Here is a 20,157-nt window from a genome sequence, read left to right on the forward strand (position 1 = left end):
ATACACACACACATATATATATATACATATATATATATATAAAGCATTGTTCCAGCCTAGCCATAAGGATTGCATAGCCTCCTAATTATTTAAGTCCTTTGTTTTTATTTATTTTTGCTTTGAAACTGGGTCTTCCTATCTCACTCAGGCTAGAAGTACCCTAGTCCCTCATAGGCACAATCCCAGTACCAATTGCCATGAGAGCTTCTGACCCAGTCTACTTTTGCCTTGAGCTCTGAGCCAATTCATTTATTCTTTAGGCATATTGGGGGTCCTCCTGCTCTCAGGGGTTCGTTATATTGATGCTAGGGCATTTGATTAGCTTAACTCACTGAAGGTCAGAACTTTCGAGCTCAAGTGATTTAGTAATCTTGACCTCCCTTAAAAATCAGATTATAAATATGTGCTACCAGGCCTGACTAATTCATTCATTAATTCTAATATATTTTATGCATTTTGTACTTTTTCCCAATGGTACCACCCTATTATTTCCTTCTAGATGTTGATGGTGTTCATGCTGTTGATTTTGTGGATTTATTTTGTGTCCTGTTATTTTACTAAAAATGTCATTTAAATTAGTTTCTTGCTGATTTACCTAAACTTTTGTAAATGATCCATCATGTCATTAACAAAAAGGTATAATTTTGTCTCTACTTATCTGTATGTTTTTAATTTTTTTTCTCTTTTCTTATTACTATTGTTAGCTTTTTGAGAACTATGTCAAATAACAGCAGGTAAAGATATATCCTGGATCAACTCTTGTATTAACTGGCAAAGCTTCTAGTGTTTCCCTCTTGCATACAAAGTTGAGGTCTGCTGAATGCCTAGACCTCATCAGCTTGATTGACTGATAAAATCAACACAAGGAATATGCTGGGAAATTGCTTTTGGTCTGGGAGAATTATCATGACATTTAGAGAAGTACCTCAGGGAGTCCGTGTAGAATGTGTGGACATTGTGTCACTGATTCTGATTGGCTAACTGTGCGGTCGGGAGGAATCTTTTTTTTTTTAATTGAATACATAGCCATAACTACTGGCATTGTCAAAATTACTTCAGTCAGCTTTGGCTGTCTTTTGGCTTCCTTTTGGTTTGGGAGAATTCTGTAATTCTTATACTCCTGGTATTTGGTAATAGACCATGTGGGGACAGTCTTAGGTTCTTCCTCCCACTCTAAGGCCATGTAACCCTTAAAAAACAGGGTTGGAGGGGCAGCTAGGTGGTGCAGTGGATAGAGCACCAGTCCTGAAGTCAGGAGGACCTGAGTTCAAATTTGACCTCAGACCAAACACTAGCTGTGTGACCCTGGGCAAGTTAACCCCAATTGCTTAAGAAAACAAAAACAAAACAGGGTTGGTTGTATCCTGATCTTATTGTTTGTTCTTTTTCCATTTTATGTGACAATAATGAAGTCTCCAAAGTTGGGGAGTTTCAAAAGCTGAGAGTGAGCCCCAGGTTTCTGGTAGTTGGAATCTAAGCAGAGCCTGTAGCCAGCCTGGCAATGTTGCAACAAAGAGCAGAGTCATCTTTAAGAGTGACTTTTAGAATCCCAGCAGATGGCAGTCACACTGCATCTGGACTTGAATTTGGTGAGACTGGTGGTATGTAGGAACTGAGTAAGCTTTTGAGTCTGTTTAAACAGAAATGGAAGTCTTACAAGAGTGAGGGAATTGGATAAAGTGCTTGTATATTTGTTCTTTATATATCTTTGAAGTAAATAATCCTTTGTAGAAAGAACTTAGCCACTTAAACGGAAGTAGAGTACTAGTCACTGGTTTGTATGAAAGGAGGGTTTGAGTCAATAGCAGTAGAAAAAAAGATGCCACAAATTTCTCTGAGTCAACTGAAACCCTCAAGGGAAACATTGTAGGCCCTTAATAAATGCTTATGGAATGATTGTTGTTTTCTAATATAGGAGTGACAGGACTTTATCTATATACAAGAAAGATTATTCTGGTATCAGTATGAAGTATGAACTGGAGGGTAAGGAAGGAGGTCAGATGATTTATTATTGCGCTATTTCAATAGTCAAAGTAAGTGGCATAGAAGGTCCATACCAATATGATGGCAATAAGCACAAAGAAAAGGAGATGAATACAAGAGAGGTTATGGGGCAAGACTCACTAAGTCTTGGTAACAGAATGACTATGAAATGTAAGGGAGATGAAAGAATCCAAGTTAAGAACAAGTTTTTGAACATGGGAGAATGTGTGAATAGTGGTGACATTGGCATAAACAGAAAAAGCCAAAGTTTTGTTTTTGTTTTTTTTTGGGGGGGAGGGAGGGAAGGAGGACACACTTAATTCTAACAAGATCAACATTTGAGGTAGAAAAAGAATGAATGAAAACGCTACCCTGGTTAAATTTTTCAGTGCTATTTCCTTACTTTTGAGCAGGAGTTGGGGTACTGGAGTGCTCCTTCTAAACTTCGTGGCTTCATCTCCTTTCTCTTTCCACCTTTTTATGTTCCCTCTTTCTCCTCTTCTCTTACTTTTTTATGCTATAATCTTGCCCTCCTCTATTACCCTCTATGTCAGATCCATATCGACTGGCTTAGAAGATGTAGTCAGAGATAAGGGTCAATCCCTTTATTTCTTCCCTCCCTCTCTCTTAAAATCTTCATCTTGAAGTAACAGTGGTGAAAATGCCTTCTGGTCTACAAGGCAGGTGTCCAATATTTTGGAGGGCAGCTGTTTGTAAGAACCTTAAGTAGCCTCCCCTCCCAGATAACTCCAATCCCTTGAGTCACTTTGTCAAAATAAGACTACCAGTAGTGGCTGAAAGTCCCTGTTCAATTGGTAAAGATTTTGAAGATCAATTAGTGGCCAGTGTCCCAAAAATCATTCTCCTCCTCCTCCACCCAACTGGCATGGATCAGCACCAGTCCCCAGGTTCAGGTTCTTTGCTCCTCCTACTTCTGCTCAACACATATAACAACCCTACTTAAAAAATTCATCAAGTTTTACTGGGTTTGGATGCCCAATTCTATCTCCAAGTCTGCTCCAGCAAACTTATTTCCAACTTCCCTGAGTGTCCTTCTTTGTTTCAAGTATGTTTCCTCAATAAAGCTGTTTGTGGTACGTCTTATTACGTGCTCCATGTATCTTGGTACTGGACTCTGGTTTCCAAATCTTATTAACCCTGTATTAAGACAATATTTAAGGAAGAAGTCATACATGCATTGGACCATTATATTCTATTCCCCAAATTCAATAAATAAACTATACATCTGACCATAAATCCTTTAGTTTAGCATCATGGATATAACCATCATAGGGACTATGACCAATATCATGCATAGTATCACGTAAAATACTTTTAGTTTTGTTGACATAACTGAGGGAGAAAAATCTCCTTTGGAATTTGAGTTATCCAGAAATTAGATGTATAATTGTCCCATTGATGCTTTATGCAGCATGGATACATTTACTCTTCTAACATCTTTTCTTGAAGTATTGACTGTTACTGGTGGGGGAAAGGAGGAGAGACTCATTTTCTTATGCTTAGTATTTTTTGTCATAATTGACAGGCCTAAATATTTACCAAAATTGCTCTTTGTGATGAATTCACCAAGTGCTCAGAGGCATTGCCTTCCAAGTTCCTGGAAGTAAAAATCCCAGGTAACTTCGTATTCTAAAATAGCAATACCAAAGGGTCTTACACACCAGAAACCTTTGGACAGGATTTTTCTGCCATTTTTTCTGCTTTAAAATCATTTAATCTTTACAAAGCACCCTAGGAAGTAGATGCTACTATTATCCCCATTTTACAGCTGGGGAAATTGAGGCAAATAAATGTCAAGCAACGTGGCCAGGATCACACAGCTAATATCTGAGGCCCAATTCGAATGCAGATCCACCTGATTCCAGACCCAGTGCTTAATCAACACTGCATCACCAAGCTGAGTGGACTTTGAGTCAGAAAGATTTACATTCAAGCTCTACCTCTGGCATATACTAGCTATATAACTATGGAGAAATTATATTATTTAACTCTTTTGTGTCCCAATCAACTCTTCAAACCTTTAAGTTAATAGACAGTTGCTCTTCTTCGACAGTGGTGAGAGTATCCACATGAGTTATCTATACCAGTGAAATAACAGGCAGGGACCAAAAATGGAATTTAGTTTGAAAATAGTATCACCTAAGGAGAGTTTCATTTAACACCAAAAACTTGTATTAAATGAATACAAGTTCTCTCTGTGACCCTTATAAAATAGAAAAAGAGAAAGGCTATTTCAGGCATATTGATGTATATAAACAAGGCTGAGAGGAATTAAAAATACACGACTAGGTTACCATTTGTTTTAAAGCTCATTTTCATCATTTCTTATCTGGGTGATGCAGCTTTTAAAAGCATCTGTAACTGCTGGGCCTAGAGTCATGATGTGGCATAAATAACTCCAACTTCATTGCTCCAAGGTAGAGTGAGGAGATTAATGGATTTTTTTCCAAGGAAAGTTACCTCACAATTTTTCTTAGAAAGAAAATTGATTTCTCTCCCAACATCTTGACAGAAAAGTAGCTCCAGTCTAGTGTCACATGTTGATATTCAGTCCACAGGTTACACTAAAATTAAGTTAGATTGGCAATATGAAGACCTTTTCAAATATTAAATTTGCACATGACAAGTCAGGGTTCAGCAAACATTTATTTCTTTTTTCATCTAACATGAGCTAAATTAAAACATGGCACTTCAATGCAATAGACAAAGTATGAAGAATCTAATGATAGATCAATGTCATATTTATTCTATGAAATGACTCATATCAGTGATCTCTGCAGCTTGTCACCAGATGATAATAAGCCTCATACCTTTTCCTAATCAGGAAAAATAAATACTAGGGCACATGCTGTTACAGATCCAGCCAAGCAAAAAAAAAAAAGATGCTATACAGAATAAAAATATACCAATGAAATAATCCGTCACATAACTAGGCCACTTGAAGCACAAATATAAGAATCCAAGTCATAATGTAAATAAAAATATAAGCCTATGCACCCAAGGGAAAAAGCAAAGCAAAACATAACATTTTAAATAATACTACAACAAAAGTGTCAGTGGGGAAAGTCTATTATTCATAATTGAATCAAATCAAACAGCTGTTGACCTGAAAAATGAAGCACTAATTTTTTTTAAATAATACAACATGGTACCCCATTGTAGGAAAGAGGATAAAAACTGAATTCTTATTGCTATCTTAATTATAGCATTTTCTTCTGGGAAATGCTAGTAACTGAGAACAATTAAGTACATGTTTTCTGATTTATTTACCATGCCACATATGGAGCTGAGACAATTTAATTCATTTTTTTCCAGACAACAACTGTGTTCTGTATTTGTTCCATGCCTAACACTGACATTCAAAACAAGTTATTGGGTTTTTTTTAACAGGTTTTACAAATGTGCATTATCACCACTAAGATTTACAAACCCACACACTGATACAACAAATACTGAATACTCAGAAATATAATCCTGGACTTTTGGCTGAAATTAAAAATGGAAAAATCTCATATTATATAATATGTAAATATACACAGATACAAATGTGTATGTATACATATATATGCAATACTTACAAATAAGCCAATAAAGAAGATTCTTCATTTTAAAAGTAATTTATTAATACTCAGACCCATGTATTGTATAATTCTGTTTCCCCAAATTAGGAAGCATTTATCAGTAAGCCACCAGTTCTCCAGTTGAAAACAGAAAAAAAAAAAGAGGAATTCTTATAATTGGAAAAACTAGAGCTAGGAGAGAGTATCTAGTCCAATCCCCACATTTTACAGATGAAGGAACTAAGACCCAGGTAAATTAAATGATTCCTCTAAGGTTATAAAGGAAGTTAGTGGCAGGGCTACAACTTGGACGTCTCAGCTCTCCAGGTCAATGTTCATTCTACAACACTGAAGAGCCAAGTGACAATACTGATTGTCCTCTGAGAATTTTTTTTTCTTCTTGCCAAGCTAATGATGGAGGGTGGCCTCCTTCTCCAGTTTTTTGTAGACACTCATTCTGCTCTTCCATTTGACCCAGCCATGCTCTACCTAGAAGACACATAGCCCAAGTAGAGAGAGGAGCCATACAGATGCTTGGCTTCCTGTCCTTCTAGGAAGGCTATGGTTATGTTGACTTTGAGGTAACTCTTTCTCAGCAGTTGCTCTGGCTGTCTATGTCTGTGAAGCATGGTCTTCCTTTCATCAAACCTATGTCTAGAGAAACTATGGAAGAGAGGGATCTTATCTCCTCCATCCCTGTATGGTGTTACACATTCCCCTGAGCACAAGGAAAGCACTGATCTTAAGTCATTTCTACTTTGCCTAGCTTAAGCATAAGTGATTTTCTGAACTTCAGAGAACATTGACCAACTCTTGCATTTATGATCCTAAAAGATAATGACAGGAAAACAGATTTTTTTTTTGTAAAGCATACATATACTTATTTGGGTTTTGGAGAATCACCATCCAAGGACTTCTTTTCTTTCCCTTACTTTTTTCTTTCACTTCATTTAACCATCTGTTCCCATGTTCCTCAATTACTACACACTACACATTTGCAAATACAAAAACATACATACTACAAGAGCCCACCAATATAGTTAAGGAGATTTTTTGGGTTATTAGCATGCTACCCTTCCATAATGTTTTTTAGGTGGCCAATCTATTGCATAATGTTTTTGGAGGTACTATGCTATATTGAGAAAAAGAGAGAGTTTTCTATCCACATGGATTTATAAATATCCTCCTTTAGAGGGGTAATGTAGATGGTGGATTGACACCTGGTGTTAGAGTCAGGTAAATCTTGATGCAAATCTTCCCTCTGATACGTAATAGCTGTGAGGCCTTGCATAAATCTCTTAATTTCTCAGTACCCTAGCTAGACAACTTTCTAATACTAAAAGAGAAGGTGCTGATCTGAATTGGTAGGGGAGTTTTCCTTTTTGGGCATTCCTACAGCAATGAAACCAAAGTACTGTATATATACCTATCACTATCACCCTAAACTCTGTAGTTGAGGCCTCAGATTCCCTCTCCCAGTTGTTTCCTATCGGTATTCTTATCATTAGTGTCTACTTTTGTTATGTTAAATTATTCTGAATATATTTTATGATTTTATATCAAATTCTTTTCTGATTAATTCCATATTTTTTCTGTACCTGACAGTTAAAATATTCTTAATGTTGACCATTTTCTTTCTTTTTTTTCCCTTCTGGTTCTTACTACAAAACAGAAGTTGTGATTTGGCATTCATAATAAAATTCATGAATGAACTGTTTAATAAGCACTTAACACTATACTAGACACTGTACTAATCACTGGGGATCCAAATAAAAAAAATGAAATAATCCCTGTCCTCAAGGAACTTCTATTGTACTGAAGGGAGGGGGACAACACATATTGAAGGGTGGTCATCTGGAAAAAGAATGTATGAGGAGTTACCAGGAATATTAAGTCGATGCATAGGACATTACACTAAGATACTGTTTCTAATAACAATGATAAAACTGATTTTGTTTTTGATCCCAGAGATATGGATGTAAAGGGAGAGGAAGATTAGGTGCAAGAATGGAGGACACCTATCAAGATAGCTAGGGAAGACAGCTGGAAGAGAAATGAAGCAATTCCAAGGATCTGGGATGAGCTATATAAAAGGGACTAATTGTGTTTGCAGCTCACTTATTTACCAATCAAGACACCTCTGCAAAAGGAATGAGTTTCAAAATGGAATATATTATTTCCCTCAGGTTCAAGGTCATTTATCTGGTGAATTTGATGATTATATTTCAGCATTTTAAAAAATCTACTTTGGGGACAGTTAGGTGGTGCAGTGGATAGAGTATCAGCCCTGAAGTCAGGAGAACCTGAGTTCAAATCCAGCCTCAGACACATAACACTCACTAGCTGTGTGACTCTGGGCAAGTTACTTAACCCCAATTGCCTCACCCCCCCCAAAAAAAATCTGTTTTGGAGCTTGAGTTATGTAGATAATTAGGCAGTTTACTGCTACCATCTATATTTGATATGATGTCTTTAAAACTGTTAGCACCCCAACCCCAAACATGGAAGCATGTATTTTTTTCTCTGTGTTCTCACTGTAATCACATAAAAATGGTTACAGTTCAAAATGACATGTTAGGGGATTTACCCAGAGCTGATGATACATACTTCTGAAATTCAAATAATGGGAAATTAGTTATGTGATTTTCCTCATTTATTTGTAGCAGTACAAGAGAAATGTCTATTTTCACCCTTGATTTTTTGAAATAATATTCTTTTGAACTGATTTGTCCTTTCCTATATTGTTTTCATCACAAGCATGCTAAAAATCTTATCTTCATTGAACTGTCACTAATTTGAGTGCCTTGTCCTATTTTTTTTCCAGTTGGGCAGCTTTTTTTTTCCCTTTCCTTTTTTTTTCTCTCTTTGAGAGAGCCTGTTTTTTCATAATTTCCAAACTATAGAGTGTTTCAGTTGCATCCTAGTGGGCAGCAATGACCTCCAGTGGATTCTTGGGTAAATAACAAGCTTAATTTTGGAAAACATTAATTTCATTTACATCAGGTCCTTTATTATTATTTCAATGCTGGGGAAAAAGACACACTAGCATGGATATTAACAATAATAAAACTAACTGTATGTTTTATTTTAACTACAGCCTGCAATTTAAACTACCATGAATATTTAACTACTATGGGTAATCTGTAATTCAACTTCTCTAACAGGTGGCCTATATTTGAAGAGTAATACAAGGTGGCAGAAGTTGTTTTTGTTTTGGGATGTGATTTATGATTTCACCAATCTAGGAAGTTTCTGGTGAGGAACTTCCCTTTACTAATGCAGATTACTATCTCTTCTGCAATTTAGTCTTAGAAGTTGCTTGGGGCACAGAGAGGTTAAATGATTTGCCTAGGATCTCACAGCCATGATATATCTGGGACAGGACTCAAATCCAGGTGTTTTGTATTCCAGCCCAGCTTTCTATCCAATGCACCTTTGTAATTCTATGAGATGGGTATTAGATAAAGTTAAAAGAAAAAAAAACTCATAATGTTTCTTTTTCAGTGTTTTGACTTTCTGCTTTATCATTGCTGACTTGTTTTATATTTTATTTAAATATTTTCATTAATTACCTCAGATTGAAATTTTATAATTTAGAATAGAGGATGCTCCAAAAAATGCAGAATTATAAAACGCAAAATGCAGAAGGAAAAGGTAGAGAAAGTAAATTGAATATTACCAAAAATCAAAGCTTCTCTTGTGTTTTATAAGAGAAAAATAAAAATGTTCTAAAAGCAATTTTCTCTCTACATCTTTATAGCAAATTTATTCAGATATAAAATACTGTAATGATTTTCTTTATAAAATAAGTTTATGTCCCTGAAATGACTTCTTTTTAATTAGAAGCTTTAAAAGAGTGAAAATTTAGTAAGTTTTTATTTGTGCACACCTTTTTGTCTTTTCTTATTTGGTGGACTAATAAACTCCTTTTGATTGAATTATCCACATGTGAAACTATGAGTTGGGGTCTTATAAGAGGGTGTTTTTTAATTAATTAGTTTTGATGAGAAACATAATATACAGCAACTGACCAAACTTTCTTTGGGCAAGTATAGCCCAAAGATTTTTGCAGGGAAAAATGTACAGACACACACACACACACACACACACACACACACACACACACACACACACTTGCAAATATACACTTGTATACACACAGAAACATACATACCTATGAATGAACATTTATATACACATATGCATATATAGATACATATGGACACACATATGCTGCTATAAGCATATGCTGGATTTTTTTGTTTTTGTTTTTTGTTTTTTTTACCTTAAGAAGTCAAGCATATAAATCTTCCAACTGTTAAAGCAAACATTTGTTCCAACCATAACTCACAGTTCAATTTAATGTTTTGCTTCAGCATCTAATAGGGAAGTTCTATTAGCCTCATTCTTTCCACACCTGAGTGTAACTGGAAGGGATAGTGTCAGCTGTAATAATAGAAATATGAAGCCGGTCCCATAAATGTTTTATAAAGGGGTGTACCCCTGGGGCTGAATACATTTGTCTTCTCATTTACAAAAATCACAGTGGTCCTTAGAGCAAACTCATGGCTTAACTCTCACAACAAAAATTACCAACTGTCCACATGAAAAAATGAACGTCTCTTGATCATTTGTCAGTTTTAAAAGCAAAGCAGAAGTTTGAAAAAGCAGAGGGATTAACTATGTTGTCTTCCCATCTCCTGCCTCTTAATTCTTAATTCCTTTGAATTTCCTTAAATATTTTAGTAATACACAAAGAGCAAATAGTAGTTGGCATGAATAATCAAACAATTACAAAGATTACAACAAGGTAACTTTTTGAGATAGTCAAAAACCATGTAAGCAATAAAATGACATTTAGAAACAACTAGTTAGCCTCATATAACCTCTAATCAGTCAAAAAGAATTAAGTATAATTTACCATAATACTTTTTTTCAGTCACTTCTTTCTTATAGTACTTATTTCCACTGTCACAAAGAAATCAAATCTAGTCTTTTAAATCTCAGAAGTCCAAATAAAAATTCTTCAAAAAGTCAGCCAATGGTTTCACCCCATCAGAAGTCCAGTGCATGCCTGGGTAGGCGATAGTGCTCAGATTTGGCCCGAAGCTTCTTTTCCTGTGGGGTAGAATACTTCCATTTGGAGGGGGACATTTTAAGCTTTTTCCTCTTCTTATCTGTGCACCACACTTTTTCACAGTACTCTTCCACTCGCTGGAAGTTGCTATAGCCAATCAATTGCAAGAACTCTTTGTACCATGGCTTTGACCCTTGTGGGATGCTGCTCTGGACAGGGCATGGCATTTTGTGGGGAACCTCTTCCTCATAGTCTTTATTAAACATCTCTTCAACTCGCTCCTCTTCTACCACTTCCAAGGTGATTTTGCGGACTGTATGTACAAAACTGTGCTCCACAGTCTGACAAAAATAGGTTCCTGCATCCATTTTGTGGAGTCTTAGGAAGAGCAAACCAAGGTCCATTTTGACAACTCTGTCATCTGTCTTCACCTAAAAGATTGAACAAGTAAATTGTATCATTGGGGATAACAATTGTTTTTAAAAAGTCACTACTGTAATCTTTTAAAGTATCTATCTTAAGGTTTGCCTTTTATATTTCTTTATATAATATTGCATGATATATGCAAACACATATGTATCAATCAGACGGATGCACTGAGTGATTAAAATACCTTGAAATTTTTTTTTTATCATTTCCTTTAGCTAGATCCTCCAGTTTCCTATGGTTTCTCCAAACCTCTTCAGTATTTCTGCTGAAAGCTGGAAAGACTATGAGTTGAGGTTAATAATAATCTATATACCTTTGTATTCATGAAAGCAGCCTGGTTACGGTTAGGGAGTGATAACTGACTATCTCTAGGTCACAAAACTTAAAAGCCACAACATTTCCAGAAGACTATTAAAGTGTAGAGGGGATAGTTAGGTGGTACAGTGTATAGAGTGCCAGGCCTGGAGTCAGGAATACTTATCTACCTGAGTTCAACTTGGGCCTCAGACACTTGTATAATCACATTTGTGTGATCCTGAGCAAGTCATTTCACCCTGTTTCCTTCAGTTTCCTCATCTATAAAATGAGCTGGAGAAGGAAATGGCAAACCACTCCAGTATCTTTGCTGAGAAAACCCCAAATGGAGTCACGAAGACTCAGGCATGACTGAAATGACCAAACAACAACATTAAAGCATAGAGGGTATTGTAACCTTTATGTGTTGAGGAAGCAGTCATTGAAATGAAATTGCATATTGTGGAAATACTGAAAAAGAATATAGTCTCATTTTTAGTTCATGTAACTTCAACTCTTGTGCCATTTGACATGAGTGGTGCAACTGGTAATATAAGGGAATATTCTGAGCTTCACATTTTCTATCTCCCTTAATTAGTCTCACTAATCATGTACTTCAAATGCATGTTATAAAATCAACATTGGGGTACCTATAAACATTATCAAATTTGTTTTTTTATTGTGAGGACTCCTTTCTACAGAGAAATCCAAATAGGGTCTATTTCGACCACATTAACCCTGGAATCTTATTCTCTAAGCAAGTCTGTTGAATACTACAGCAGATATAATGTTATAGCAGACATAAACATAATTTGAAGGAAATTATCTTTCATTTTTTATTTGATTTTCCCCTTATTGGCTACATAAATTTTAGTTTGTATAAATTCAGTATTTGTATTTTTCTTGTTTTATGTCTTTCTTCCCTCAGTGAGAGTAGATCCAACAAGATGTTTTAGTTCTAACACCATAGTTTCTAGTATACCTTGTAGAATAGTAGAAGTGACACTAAAGTAAACAGATGTTAAAAGATGATGGGCTAGCACAAGGGCACCCAAAAGAAGTTTGTGACTAGGGTCATGTAATATTTGAGGTGCTGAAGAACTACTCAAGATTTCTGAAAAGGGATATGGTACCAAATGTTTTGGGGAAAAATCATGGCTGTAATTACTAATCAAATCAAGAAAGTAACCAAAAAAATATCACTAGCCATGCTTCCATATTCTTTCTTTGCCAACTTTACAAAATCTTTAAGAGGAGAAACTACATGAATAGTAAGGGACTCCTTTATGAAGGCATGAAACAGAAATAAGTAGGTTTTTATAAAAACAAAATTCTACATCAGACCATATCTTTTTATAGTCATAATTAACAGAAGTGGGGCAGAGAATATACGAACAATCCAGGCTTATTTTTGGTCCATTAAACACACACACACACACACACACACACACACACACACACACACACACCAAATAAAGATCCTTCTGATGTTCCTGTTTTCAGTGGATATTGTTTTGATCACATCTAACCCTGAAACACTGAAGAGTCTCCTAAAGAAGATTCATGAGGATGGTGACTAAACCTAAAATTTCATTGGTATAAGGAACTCCAAGGTGAGAAAATTCCTCCTAGCAATGTAGATCACCACTTTTTCTGCAAATTATAGTCTATTTTAAAAAATAATAATAATATTTTATTTTCCCAATTACATGTAAAAACAATTTTTAACATTCAATTTTTAAAATTTTAAGTTCCATATTCTCTCCCTGCCTCCCTCTTCATGACCCACCCTGAGACAATAAGCAATTTAATATAGATTATATATGTGTAATCGCAAAACATGTTTCTATATTAGTCTTGTTGTGAAAGACACAAACCAAAAAAGAAAAAAACATAAAAAATAAAGTGAAAAATAGCATGCTTCAATATGCATTCAGATTCCATCAGTCTTTTCCATGGATGTGGGTATTATTTTCCAGCAAGAGTCCTTTGGAATTGTCTTGGATCATTGTATTGCTAAGAATAGCTAAGTGATTCACAATTGATCATTGTACAATATCATTGTTACCTTGTACAATGTCCTCTTTGTTCTGCTCACTTCACTTTGCATGTTGTTGTGTAAGTCTTTCCAGGTTTTTTCTGAAATCATCCTGCTCCTCATTTCTTATAGCACAATAGTATTCTATTACAATCATATACCACAACTTGTTCAGCCATTCCCTAACTGATGGGCATCCTCTCAATTTCCAATTCTTTGCTACCATAAAAAGAACTGCTATAAATATTTTTCTACAAATAGTGTCCTTTTCCTTTTTTAAAAAAAAATATCTCTTTGGGATACAGATGTAGTACTGATATTGCTGGATCAAAGGGTATGCATAGTTTTATAGCCCTTTTGGCATAGTTCCAAATTGCTCTCCAGAATTGCTGGATCAGTTCACAACTCCTCCAAAGGTGCATTAGTATCCCAATTTTCCCACATCTCCTCCAACATTTATCATTTTCCTTTTCCATCATATTAACCAATCTGATAGGTGTGAGGGGGCACCTCAGAGTTGTTTTAATTTGTGTTTCTCTAGTAAATAGTAATTTAGAGCATTTTTTCATATATCTATAAATAGCTTTGATTTCTTCATCTGAAAATTGCTTGTTCATATCCTTTGGCTATATATCAATTGGGGAATGACTTATATTCTTGTAAATTTGACTCAGTTTCCTAGAAATGTGAGAAATGAGGCCTTTATCAGAGCCACTGACTGTCTCTAATAAAAACTGTGTACTAGCTTTCTGCTTTCCTTCTATTCTTGGTTGCACTGGTTTTGTTTACGTGAAAACTTTTTTAAATTTTGCAACTTTAAAGAGTTGTCTAGAGTACTAGAGAATGAAGTCACCTGCCCAGGGTCACACATTCAATAAGTGTCAGAAGAGGGACTTGAACCCAGGTCATTGTGGTTTCAAGACCATTACTTTATATATTGTGCCGCCCTAAGTCCTGAAAGTGTAGTTAACCATACCTATTAGAAGAAGGAGAAATCAAGAAAAAAATGACTTGGTAGATGAAGAATGTCTTTTTTTGAGGTCTAAAAAGTAGTCTGAGTTCTAGTTTCTGTGGCACCATTGTAGATGGAAGCTAGCCAAGGCACTGAGAGTACTTCAATACAAAAGAAAGTCGTTGATGTTGACAAAAGCAATAATCCCATGCATACTTTGACCTCCATCCCCTGAGCACTTATTATATAATTTGTGGGTACAGTTATGGTTGTTGGATTCAAGTAAATATTGTGGCTTGTTTTCTAGTACCCCTTATCCCTCTCCCAACCACATGTAGCAGTTCAGAAAAGCAATGATCATAGCCATAAGATGTCTGCCAAGTACAGATTTATTTTAATTGTGGGCACCACTGATCACCAAATGATCTTGCCTATGGGCTTCCTTTCTCAAATCAGAGTGCCTTTGTGGGCACCAACAAATCTAACAGTATGACTGTTGAAAGGGAAAGGGCTTGGTAATAAGGGTAAAGAAGTTCCAGACGTAGTTTGAAAGAAATTTCATATATTCCTAGCTCATATAATCCTTGATCTATTTTTTTTTACTTCTCCAATATATTGACCTTATGAAAATGAACCTAATATTCTACACTTGCTACAGTAGCATAATATAAATAACCCAAAGTGAAATAATATCCACTTACTATGAACACAACAGCACAAATTGTTCTGTACCACCTAGGTAAGGAGAGGGATCATGGCTTTCTCAATTCTTTGTCTCTCTCTCGGTTGTTACATATAAATTACAAAGATGGAAACAGAACTCTGTTTTATCTCAGTCTGGAGCTACATATAGTACTTTATATTAAATCACTTTGAAAATTAAATGTATCTATTATGAACCATAAATGCCTATAAGAAAATGACATGGAAATTGGTATTTCAAGTCCATACATGATTTAGTCTTTCCACTTCAATTAAAATGGGTAACTTCAGCAATTCATGGTTACACAATTGTTTTCACATTGTCTGTATTACTGTGGTTTTTCAAAATCTGCATGCCAGGTTTTTTTGGGATAGAAGTTAATATAATACATAAAACATAATTTTTGCATTATTTCTACCAAGTGTTCCTATATTCACTCTTCATAAGTACATTTTTTAACTAAAAAATGTCTTCAACATTGTAGGATACCAAAAAAATCAATTCAGTATGCTTACACTGTCAAAGAAACAAACTTAAACAATTGAACAAAGAATTCTGCACATCTGGTCACCTTGCTCCTCAGGAGGACAGAGTGATTTCCATATGTTGCAAACAACTGGTCCAGCATTTTTTTTTCATAGGAAAGGGGCAGACAAGACCCTTAACCATGACATGGAAAAGCAATGAAATTATGTGGGAAGAAAAAAAGCAAGCACCAATTTACACTTACACATGGTGTTCTCAATTAGAAGTGTAGAGTTATATTAATCCCATATGTATTTATGGGCAATCAAACAACAATCTTTTATCAAATGCTTAATATGTGTAAAGTACTATATTAAAAATTGAAGGTTCAAGGGGGGAAAAAAGCAAAATCAGTCCCTGTCTTCAAGATGTTTACATTCTAATAGAGGAGAAAATATGAACATAAATGGCATCAAACAAGATATAAACAAAGTAGATAGAAGGAAATCTTAGAGGAGACATCAGCATTAGCTGAGGCAGGGGCTGAGGTATGGGTAACAGAGAACCATAAAAGACATTCTATAGAAGATTCCCATTTGAGCTGAAGGAAGTCAGAGGTGAGAAGGGAGAACATTCTAGGCATGGGAGTTGGGGGCATCCAATGAACAGGTATAGAGATATTCAATGTAGTGCCATATGTGATGAACAAATAAGCCTTATGCCTGCTGGTAGAGTGTGTGGAGTGGAGTAATACACAAGAAGACTAAAAAAAGTCATGTTGTGAAAAGTCTTAAAAGTCAAAGAGTTTTATCCCAGAGGTAAATGGGAACCACTCAAATTTGAGGAATGTAGTGCAAGATGACAGGGTGGGAGGGTTGGGGTGGTATTATAATCAGACCAGCTTTTAAGAAAATCACATTGGCACTTGTGTAGAAGATGAATTGGAATGAGGAAAGAACTGAAGCAAGAGGACCAATTAGAACAATATTACAATAGTACAGGTAAAAGGACATAAGGGACTAAACTAGGAAGGCAGATGGGAGAATGGAAGGAAGGGGAGACATCTATCTATATCTATCTATCTATGTATCTAACTATTTAATATGTTTAAAGATCTGTACAGCTCTCTCTATATAGATATATCTATCTAAATCTATTTATCTCTACATATGTAACTATATCCATATGTCTATTTATCCAGTTCTAGTCAGATATGTCCAGACACACAGACACACATACAGATACATATTCATATTATTTGAATGTAGAAACAGAAAAATTTGGCAACTGGTTACATTAGGTGAGTGAGAGTGAGGAAATTGAAAATTACATTAAAGTTATGAACTTGGGTGACTGAAAAGATAGTGGTACCTCTAGGGGTAGTAGGAAATTTTGGAATAGGGGTAGGTTTGGGGAAAAGATAACAAGTTCTATTTGGGATATGTTGAGCTTGAGATGCTTATGGAACATTCAATTGCAAATGTTTAAGAGGAAGTTGGTGATTTAAGACTGGAGATCAGGGGAGAGACTAGTGCTGGATATATAGATCTGGAAATTAGCACTGAGATGACAAATTAAACTCATAGGTGCTAAAATAGTCAAGTGAGAGACTATAAAGAAGAAAAAGAAGATGGAAACTTAGGGACCACCCACAGTTAGAGGGTATGACATAGATAAAGATCTAGCAAAAAAAAGTCTAAGGAATAGTCTGAAAGTTTCAAGGAGAATGAAGAGGGAAAACTGATACATAGAGATAAACTTCCAAGATAATCACTTCTAATCTTATTATCATGCTAACCTCCCTGAGCCTCCTCTCCCTTCTCAAGGAAGGGATGGAAGGATGGAACACTTAATTCCTCTGAAAACTTTCCTTTATAAAAGCCAGGAATTGGACTTTCAGCTCATTCCACTTTTCACTGTAACTCTGCTTGGTTTCAACTCCATGGAATGAGATGTCCATTCACTATGCCCTCTATCACCCCGTTTGTGTCTTCCCCCATTTCCTCTATCCCCACTGTCTAGCTTCTTTTTTTTTTGGTGATATCTGCCTCCTCTAGATTGTAAGATCCTTGAGTGCAGTAACTATCTTTTTCTTGATCTCTAGCACTTAATATGTGGCACAGAGTAGGTGCTTAATAAATGCTTATTGAATTGAAATGAATTGACATTTAATAAATGCTTTGTGAGATTCATTTAATAAACAAGGTGATATAGTATATTATCATATGGACTTCTAGACAAAGATGAAAAGACTGGGTTCCATGTCCCTTTTTATTCACATTTCCATTCCTATGACCTCACAGTTTTCTCTGTGCCTTTTTTTCCATCTGTAAAATGGGAATGAATTCTTATAGCTACAAAGGAAGTTAAATGAGCATTGGCAAATAGAACTTAGTAAAAAGGGCAACTGGGAGCATAAAAACATGCAATGATGCTGATCAAAGCTACACATGCAAACTCAGAACATCCATAATTGGAGTTGTAAACAGTCATTTCTCATTTAGTAAAGATGGGTGTTTTTGTTCTGGAAAAAGCTTGAAAGGAGTTTAGAAGTTCAAAACTGTGAAGCAGCTGTTTCAAATGATTCTAAGAGTTCACATGCTGCACTTAATGTTATGAAAACACAACAAAGAAAAAAGAATACAAGAACAAAAGCCTCTGATTTCAATCCATGGACACAAGGAGACAGAAAGCCATGGCTGTCATTTGATCCTTTAAGCGCCCTGTTGAGCTTGGTATTGGTGGAAGTCTTTGAACAGTGAGTTATAGAAAATGAGAGGGGAAGACTAAAGATAGGGTTTCACTTCACTAGTGCAATATGGACACATGTACCTTTCCTGTATTTTATAATATTTAATTTTCCATGATGTTTTTTTTAAATAAGGGAAGCTATTTTAATAAAGCATGGTATCTATGGTGAATTTACCACTGACACTTGCCATAAATTAAAGGTGAATTCTATCAACCCTAAATTTTGTGAAAAGAGGAGACTGACACCTCAACTTCTCTTACCAGCTGTAAACTGACATTCATCAACTAATCTGCCTATTACTACTCTTGATGTCCAAACGTGACAGAGCACAATGATTTTTGTTGGAGAACAAGTGATAATAGATAGATAATACTGACAGAGCAGGGAAACATATTTGTGACTCATGATATAGAACATTGTTCTTCTCTTTTAAATAATGTTCAACACATCATCTTTAAAAGGTTTATGATTTTATTTTACATCTGTGATTAGTCCTAAATAGGCATCAATTGAAACCTCTATAGATCTGGTAAATGGTTTAATAAATTGTTGCCCCAAAATCAATCAAATGGTGGTAAACTCCATATTTCCCTAGACTTGCCTTTGGAAGACAGATACACAATTTGTTTTTGTACCCATACTGCAAGCCCCTCCACAATGCTAGGGATAGCCTTTGAGAATACAAAGTTAGCTCTAAATAATAATGAGGCATCAGAAGAGGAGTTTGATAACTTTTATGTTACCAATATGGGCAGCTAGGTGGCACAATGATTAGAGTTCTGGGCTTGAAATCAGGAAACCTTATCTTCATGAATTCAAATCTAGCCTTAGACATTTACAACCTGTGTGACTCTGGACAAGTGTTAAGTTAACCCTGTTTGCCTCAGGTTCTCATCTGTAAAATGAGGTAGAGAAGGAAATGGCAAACCACTCTAGTGTCTTTGCCAAGAAAACCCCCAAAAGGGGTCAAGAAGAGTAGAACATGACCCAAATGACTCAACAACAATGTTACCTTTATGCCTAATATTAATTATTTTGAAGAGGCATATTTAAAAAATGACACATTTATAAAATCTCTCCTAATAACATCCAAATATAAGTAGGGTGAGAGGGATCCAGGACTGAGGAACTCTCAACTAAATTTGCTTGACAAAAAGCATTATGAGGATTACTAAACACAGGAAGAGAAAGAGGTAATGATATGTCCTTGTTCAATGGGATCTAGGAGAGGGGAGAAAGAGGTAGGAGGGTGGGAGAAAGACCTCACATTGGTTCTGTTGGAAGTAACATTTTCCAATGTCTAAATGTTTGTTTCAGGAATGTTGGATGGTAGAGAAAATCACCTCTGACTATGCTGACTAGACACCTGGGGAATCTGATTACTGGCTAGGGTTTTTTCCCACTAAAAATGAGGAAAAAAACTCTGTCTTTTTTTTTTTTTTGCATTACTAATAGGAACCATCATAGAGTCTTTATTGTAGATGCTTAATAAATAGGTTAAATGAATGGATGGATTTTTTTGGGGGGAGGGTGAAGAACACCAAGTTATGGCATCCATTTGCAAATCTATACCTGCACTCTTAGGCTATATTCCTAACTCTAGAACCATGTCTTTAATATATCCATTGGCATCTCAAAAATCAATATCTCCAACATAAAATGCTTACTTCCCCTGATCTTCTGTGTCTCCCTCCAATATGACCCCCAACCAAACTTGTACTTCCTCTTAACATTATTACTTCTATTAGTGGCACAAATCCAGTCCCCACAACCAAAACCTTGGTGTTAACATTGACTCTATCTTCTGTAATTACTTTTAATTCCCCATTAGTGACTGAGTCCTATGAATTATTACCCCCCCATCTTTGCATCAATTTCATCTT

At 35.6% G+C, this 20,157-nt stretch overlaps 1 protein-coding gene across 2 annotated transcripts in view; it reads right to left on the reverse strand.

Moving 5' to 3' along the window:
- Positions 1-10,328: 10,328 nt before the first annotated feature.
- The window catches only part of SEMA3E (semaphorin 3E), a 336,651-nt gene continuing 326,822 nt past the window's right edge, over positions 10,329-20,157 (reverse strand). For both annotated transcript variants that reach the window (XM_027838711.1, XM_027838710.1), the window contains one exon: positions 10,329-11,072. In XM_027838711.1, coding sequence (XP_027694512.1) covers positions 10,620-11,072 — 453 coding nt within the window. In that variant the 3' untranslated portion in view covers positions 10,329-10,619. The remainder of the gene's footprint in view (positions 11,073-20,157) is intronic.

This window comes from Vombatus ursinus, unplaced genomic scaffold (assembly GCF_900497805.2).
Source record: "Vombatus ursinus unplaced genomic scaffold, bare-nosed wombat genome assembly UNPS02014830.1, whole genome shotgun sequence".
NCBI lineage: Eukaryota > Metazoa > Chordata > Mammalia > Diprotodontia > Vombatidae > Vombatus > Vombatus ursinus.